General features: G+C 37.2%; 1 protein-coding gene across 1 annotated transcript; it reads left to right on the top strand.

The window, feature by feature from the left end:
* Window positions 1-3413: 3413 nt before the first annotated feature.
* On the top strand, window positions 3414-7719 carry LOC132170148 (uncharacterized). Its single transcript, XM_059581042.1, has 5 exons — window positions 3414-3987; window positions 4318-4467; window positions 4559-4726; window positions 6003-6574; window positions 7063-7719. The coding sequence occupies exons 1-5, from the start codon at window positions 3414-3416 to the stop codon at window positions 7717-7719; spliced, it is 2121 nt and encodes a 706-aa protein (XP_059437025.1).
* Window positions 7720-8074: the final 355 nt, after the last annotated feature.

Genomic DNA, 8074 nt, shown 5'->3' with positions numbered 1-8074 from the left:
ACACGTGCCGCCATTAGGTGCTGCCTTTCCATCCACGCGCCGCCGCAATGCCTCCACGTGCCGCCATGTCAATTGGATTAGCCCGGTTTCCGCACCATTCTACATATTCTGCACCGATGGTCAAATCTCCTCCAAGCACGCTGCCATTGGATGCACAACGTGCCGCCACGCTCTGGGCTGAATGTTCTGCGCGTGGGCCTCACGCGCCAAACTCCTTCCTGGCGCGTGAGATGCACTCACCTCACGCGGCAGCAGACATTGGCACGTGCACCACACGCACCAGATGCTCTCCATCTTTCCATCTGCCACGTGTCCCTCAGAGTGCTCGCCACATTAGCCATAGTCCTCTACCACGTGTCAGATGTCAGCACAACCCACGTCAGCCCTAGTCATCTTTCCATCTTTCCATTTGTTTTAAGGGCAAGATCTACTGACACTTGATGTGAGAGTTCTGCACAACCCACAAGTTAGCCAGCAAGAAGCAATAACTCTTTTCCTGATGGGCAGGCTTTATGATCACGTTCTGTATGACAATATGAACTTTGCTAATTCATAATAAAATAATGAAAAATTATATATGGCTTGACTTCTCATCAAACTTATTTTTTTTCAACAAATAAGTTGTCTTCTTTCCGCTGTTCCCTTCGTATGTCGACTTCATGAGTGTCTAAAGTTCTCTCTGAGATTGATTAAGAACATTCTTTCTTGGAATTTTATTTCTCGAAAGCTGCTACGATAATATATAGTACTGTCTTTACTACAAATTTACTTATAAATTGACGTCACAGCACATACTTTGTAAAATAATTAAACAAAAAGCTGATTAATTGGTCAATTAATTAATTAGTGATTGACTTATCATTCGTACTCGTAATTAGTTCTGCAATTATAAATTATTACATTAATTTGTAAAAAAAAAAAAAAGAAAAAAGAATTGTAATAATTAGAATTATCACATCAATTTGTAAAAAAAAAAAAAAAAAAAAAAAAGGAAGTGTAATAATTAAAAGCTGTAGTATGTACTCCAAACAATAATTTTCCTTATTTCTCATGCAATACACCCTCAATTTACAAGAACTATTGAGATTCCATTCCCATAGGGAAGTTTCTTGTAAATTTCAACTCAACTCTTTGATTTTTGGTAAGTTTTTAAGTATTAATTGAGTGATTCGACACTAAAAAAAAAAAAAAAAAAAAAAGAAGAAGGCTTACATGCATGATACAGCGCCAAAAAAGTACAAGGTTTACAGCCACAAACATGGTATGTTATAGTCACTCAAAAAATTGCTGAGAGTCAGAAGCCTCCACGGCAGCAACACTACAAATTCTCAGTCCTCGTCAATTCTGCGAAATCGAATTCAATCCTGCCAGCCTGGTGATCTGCCCCACCCCGAGTCATATCATTGGCTCGTATCACTGTCTCGAAAATTCGTATCAGAAGGACAGGTCGATCGTGCTTTCTAGGTAGAAGAATTCTTGGCCCATTTTCTAAAGCCCATGCTCCTGCAAGCCTATTCCATTGGCCCGTAAACATTTAATTTTGTAGGTTTATTTAGCAGTGTCCGTTTAACTTTTTCTTAAATGTGAATAGACTATGTGCCAAAGCGTAATTATTTGTACATGATGTTGAAAGACTAGGCCTTTTTTTTTAAAAAAAAAAATCCCAAATAAAACTATATATAATAATTTTGAAAAACATTCTAATTAATGTGGCTCACGAGGAGACAGTACTTTTACCACATAGCAGTGCTTGAGAGAGAAATTAAGAAGCTTATTCTGAATCCTAATTTAATAACACATACTGTGAAGACCCAAAAATAAGATTCGTAGCAGCCTTCCCTTACAAAAATCATAGAATAAAGGTTTGAATGATGCACTTTCAGTTCAAAAGCTAGAGCATCTAATTTAGTCTTTATTTTATACTTGTAGTATATTAGTTGATTAAGCAAAGTATATTAAAAAAATTAAACAAAAGTAGATGCGGCGTTTCTACTCTCTCTATAAAATGCAGCATTAATGTCACAATGACAGTGTGAGACACAACCAATCCACGCAACTGTGAGAGTGAGAGAGAGATCAGAGAGATGGGGAGGGACTTGGAGATTGTGAGACTGGAAGAGGGGGCCAGTCTATATTTTTTCCGACAAATTAAGTATATGCCAAACCCAATTACTTGGGAGGTAAAGAGTAATTTGGAAAATAATCTTCACAATATAGATCCTGTTGGAAATTGCCTTGAATTAATCAAGCCATGAATCCCACGTGTCAAATGGTTGGTGGAGTTTGGCAACCAAGCCATCAAAGGAATAGTGAAAGGTTGTTGCACCAACCAAGCCGTTGAAGGAATAATGCATGGTTGTTGCACCAACCATAGACTTTCATGTTTTCTCACCAACCCTTCTACACCTATATAAGGAGGATCAAGCTTCAATGTTTCAAAAAGCTAAGACAAGAAAAGTATAGAGAGAGAAAAAAAAGGAAAGGTTGAAAGAAAAAGGTATAGAGAGATAAGTTTAGTGTTAGGCATATAAAAATTGCAGATCACAACATAGAAGAGTTGTGTGCAATTTCTCTCTGAAATATTTCTTGTAAAGTCTCCCCGTTATTTTCTCCCAAAGTAGTGAAATCTCTACAACTCGGTGGATGTAGGCAGTATTGGTCGAACCACGTATAAATTTTCTTGCCTTGTGTATGTTTGTGCGTGTTTATAGTACTAATCAAAAATACACATGTATGTTCTGTCTAAGAAAGATTGGATTTTAAGTGACATCGGTGTGACTCCTCCAATCTTACCTGGGAACGTATCGAGCTGTATTTTTGGTAAAATACTATTTACCGTACTTGTGTGTTGTTGTCACAAATTGGATCCCAAGATCCTGAGGAGGAATTAGTGTCTAATTTCCCAACAGATCCCATGTTGTGCTTCACTCTTTGACGCTGCTTCTCCATCCGTAACAAACGAAGAGTCTTGTCTGTCTCTAAAAACTAAATACCAAACCCAAGTTGAGAAGTAAAGAGTACGGCCCACATGAGTTGATGGTGAAAGTCACCCCACGTCAACACACTTTTTTATGTGAAACCCTAAAAAAAAAAATTACGACTACCTAATAGCTGTGCTTGAGAGAGAAAATAAGATTCGTAGCAGTCTTTCCTTAGAAAAATCCTATAATAAAAGTACGTTTCAATCATGCACTTTCGAATTTGCAAAAGCTAGAGCATCTAATTTACTCTTTATTTTATACTTCCAGTGGCTGACTTTATCAGTTGACGAAGCGAAGTATAATAAAAAATTAAGGAAAGTAGATGCGTTTCCACTCTCTCTTGAAAGATAGCAGTATAAAAAACGCAGCATTGTCACGAAGACACACGTACAACTAATCCAAGCAACTTTGAGAGAGAGAGAGATCAGAGAGATGGGGAGGGAGTTGGAGATTGTGAGACTGGAAGAGGCGGCCAGGTTGCCACCCTTTTCACAGCTGAAGACGCCTTATCAGGCGGCCTTGGATGAAGACTGGGGGGCCATGGCGAGGTTCTACGAAAAATATCCAGAGCACCTCCTTGATAATCTGACGGTCGACAAAGACACTGCATTTCATATTGCAGTATATAGTGGAGAAACGAAATTGCTTCAACAATTACTTGGTCTCCTAAAAAGACCCCCCGAAATATCGAAAGCCTTGTCTAACAAGAACAGTCACGGTAACACTGCTATTCACGAGGTGGCCTCAACCGACAATGTTGAAGCAGCAGAGCTCTTGATTAGTAAACTTCGGGAGGTCCATGGAAACAATCTGGAGACCCAGCTGGGAGAGAGACTCGAGGATCGGAACCAACTAGGGGAAACCCCACTCTATAGGGCTGCCGCCCTCGGTCGGACAAAAATGCTCAAATTTTTGGCTAAAAGAGTTGGCAATGATCTAAGTGTTCACTTCAAAAGAAATGACGACATGTCCATTCTCCATATAGCTGTCTTAGGCCGACACTTTGGTATCTCTCTCTCTCTCATGCACATATACACATGAAAAAAGTACGATAATTCAAAAAAAAATAATAATAATTTAGAGTCTTCTTAAAATTATTATAAAGCTCATGAGTTTTATCTAATAAATAAATTTAAGTATCTTTATAAATTAAAATCACGCACTCTACGTAAATTACATCATCTTTTAATTTCTATATAAAATTAGTGGGGTGTTACAACGTTCATGATAATTTCGAAGTAGAACAATTAAATAAATGTTGACTTATTTTCTTCAAGGAAGGAAGAGTTTTGCTACTTAAATTGCATGCTTTAACGGTCTCTATCTTTCAATACAGATACCGCCATTTGGTTACTAGAAAAGGACGAGGGACTTGGAGCAAGAAAGGGAGTCAATGACATGACATGTCTTCACCTGCTGGCGAAAATGCCATCTGCTTTCAAGAGTTCATCCCGCATAAGCAAAATGAAGACTCTCCTCTATGATTGTATGTCATTAACTACGATTTACGTACTGTTATGTTGTGTTCTTTATTTTTGGGTGTGGCTCCATTTACTTTGACTCGAAAGCATTTTCAGTACACTCAAAACGCATGATCGATCTTGTCATAGGCCTTCCTGCATATCAGCATGATGATGATGGCGATAGTGATGATGATGAAGCCCAAACACTCTCAAGTCGAATGGGAGATTTGGAGAGTGGCCAAGGCACTAGTACCTTCTGCCAATTTCATAAACATCCATCTGGTAATTGTATGCAAGGGATTATTTCTTTTTCTTTATTGATATGTCCCGTGCAATGAAATAGGAGGAAATTTGAACTAGTGATATTTACTTTATAACACGTAATTTACCACCAATTGAATTACCTCTTAAAGATTCCTTCTTGTTCTTGATATCCACTCATCATTCTTATTCTTGATACCCAATAATGATACCACTTAAGAAGCTTCCCTCTGGCTCTAAACGTGGGTCTTGGAGTTTTTTATAATCATTTAATTTTGGATGCCCTTTTTAGGTTTTTTTAGACGCTTGTTTGTGTAGATTTCCTCAGACTTTTAGGCCGTCTTTTTTTTTTTATTGGTTGCTTTTGGATTCTTGATCAATAAATTCTTACTTATTAAATAAATAAAAAATAAAAACAAAAATAAAAAACCTATATATCCTCGTTCACATACCTTTTCTTAGTGTGGCGAGACTAAAAAGTGACTCCAGAAAATGGACAGGAGGAAATGATAAATATTTCTTGTTCAAAGTTTGTGTCAGTGAAAAGAAGTCTTGTGAATATATATATATATATGCCAAAAGGATTCTTTCACGGGTGGAATACCTCGTGAGCACCGAATAGTTACTGATCGTTTAGAATTTAGGAAATTAAATACGTTTCCAGTTTTTTCGCTCTAAACTAAAAAAGAAAAAAAAAATGAATATTAATGGAATGAATAAATTAACTATTTCTTATCAACTTAAATTTTTGAGGAACTTGATAATTTAACAAAAAGAAAACTAAGCTTAATCTATAAATCTTAACATGTACATACGGATGCACTTGTAGAATGGATTGCTATTCTCTGGGCTTCAGTTTTTCTTTGTTTATTTACCTTGATTTATTAATTATAGCCTCTCCTCAATAGCACTTACGCTTATATTTCTCATTTGTATACTACTAGAAGTATGTTTCTAACCATGTAATTACTTTACACAAAACTGCAGCGATTTCAAGAATATACTGTGCTATATGGAGCAGCCTAGCTAAAGGTGCCACCTCCTGATTTTTTTTTTAAGAGTACTAATGTTACATATTATATAAACATTTCATAAATTTTTGATGTGTCAAGGTTTAGTAGCTCTTGGATTTGCACACATGTTAAAAAACAAATATATCCAATGACTATAAAACATTGTCACATCACTTTATCTGTTAAATGTATTTTCCTTAAAAATATAGATTGCAGTCCATGTATATGCTCAAGATACTGATAAGTGATATCTCTCTTACACTCGCGCGATATAACATGGACAGAATGGACGGCTATCGATAAACTTTGGAAGATGAAGGGAACGCATACAGCAGCTCTACAACTCACCAAATTGCTAGCGAAAATGGATACTACATGGGAAAACAGTTTTATCGCAGAGGACAAGACGATTTCCTTAGAGAAATCGGACTGTAATTTGGACGACGATGCTATTAAAAAAGAAGGGGAACAATCCAACAGTACCACAGAAGGAGGTAAAGGAGGAGGGGGATCCTATGGGAGATATCGGACGATTAATTACAGTACCCCATTGCTTATTGCTGCTAGCGAAGGAATAAGAGAAATATTTGATGAGATACTTAAAGTGCATCCTCAGGCAATTGAGCACGTTACTCAGGATGAGGAAAACATATTGCACGTGGTCATTAGATACCGTCAAAGGGAAATCTTTCGCCTTGTAAAGGAGATGAAAAAAATAATGGACTCTAGGTTGTCTTCAAGGATTGATGGGAGAAGCTACACCATATTGCATCATGTTGCCGACATGACCAAGTATGATGGAGGAACCAAACCTGGTCCTGCACTCCAATTGCAAGAGGAGTTGAAATGGCTTGAGGTACTTAATCTGCCATAAATTTAATTTTGCTAATTGTCTTTGTACGTATTCCAATTAGAATATTGATCAAGTTATTAAATTTATTATAATTTTTCATCGATTTAAACTTATAAGACACCTAAAAGTTTATCATGATATTAGATCCGGAGATCTATTTTTGAACTCTAATTTCACTTTATCTCTGATTTAAAGTTGAACAATACTCATGCATCATACAAATAATTATACCATTACTAACCTATCCACTCGTATGTTTGTTAATGTGTTTTGAGAGTACATGTTTAATATTTTTAATTTAGCAAAGTGTTTTTGATGTGGCATAAAGTAAAATTTCTTATTTTCCAACGTAAGATTTGTTTATGAAAGTTCTTCGTGTAAAAAAAAAAAAACAAACAGAAGATTATTATAATTAGCATGTAACATTTCCTTGTGGTGTCTTGTAGAATGAAAAAGAAGTCATTAATTCTTTTTACAATGTCTCCATGCAGCGTGTGCGAAAGATAATGCCTTCCCATTATGTCATGCACCGTAACTATGACGATGTGACTGCAGACGAGCTCTTCAAAGAGACACATGCTGAACTTCTCAAGAAGGCCCAAAAATGGATAAAGGAGACCTCTCAGTCGTGCTCTGCGGTTGCTGTCCTTGTCGCCACTGTCGTTTTCGCGACTGCCTACACCGTCCCGGGAGGCAATGATGACACGGGTCGTCCAATTTTCCTTCACTCTCCCTTCTTCTTATTCTTCACCATCATGGACGTTGTCTCCCTTGCAAGCTCCTTGACTTCTGTCGTAATGTTCCTATCGATTCTCACATCTCCTTTTGAGCAACAAAATTTCCTCAAATCTCTCCCTCGGAAGCTCATGGTGGGGTTCGCCTTGCTCTTCTTCTCTGTGACAACAACCATGCTTTCGTTCTCGGCAACCATTCTGCTCATCATTCGCCTTGAGAAGAAAAAATGGACTTCCACTCTAATTTACACTGCGGCATTCCTTCCTGTTGCTGTGTTTGCACTTATGCAGTTCCCCTTATACATTGCATTCACCAGTAGTTTGCAGTCCCTTTCAAAGAAAATAATGAAGAAGCTTCGTCGCTTGAATCTCCTCCCTCGTTTCTCCAAAACCTCTAAGGGCAAGATCTATTGAGACTTGAAGTGTGAGTAAGCAATAACTCCTTTCAGGATGGGCTTTTTTTTCTTCTTCGTATTTTTGGATTTTGTTTTTGTTTTTGTTTTTTTTTTTTTTTTTGGAGTGGATTGTGATACTTGTAATGGTGAATTTTTAGCTCTGATCAGTATGAGAAAAAGAATTGACACAGTTGTTATGATAACGTTCTGTATGATCGATCAGCTTGCGTAATACATAATAAAATAATGAGAAAATATAATATGTCTCGACTCTCGACTTTTAGTGATGCCCATGCTCTTGCAGGCCTATTCCATTGTCCCGAGTGCCCAACAAACAAGACAAAATGCACATCAAGAGATTTGAGAGATTGTCA

The sequence above is a fragment of the Corylus avellana genome, chromosome ca2 (assembly GCF_901000735.1).
Source record: "Corylus avellana chromosome ca2, CavTom2PMs-1.0".
Classification (NCBI taxonomy): domain Eukaryota; kingdom Viridiplantae; phylum Streptophyta; class Magnoliopsida; order Fagales; family Betulaceae; genus Corylus; species Corylus avellana.
This window is presented reverse-complemented; position numbering and strand designations above follow the sequence as displayed.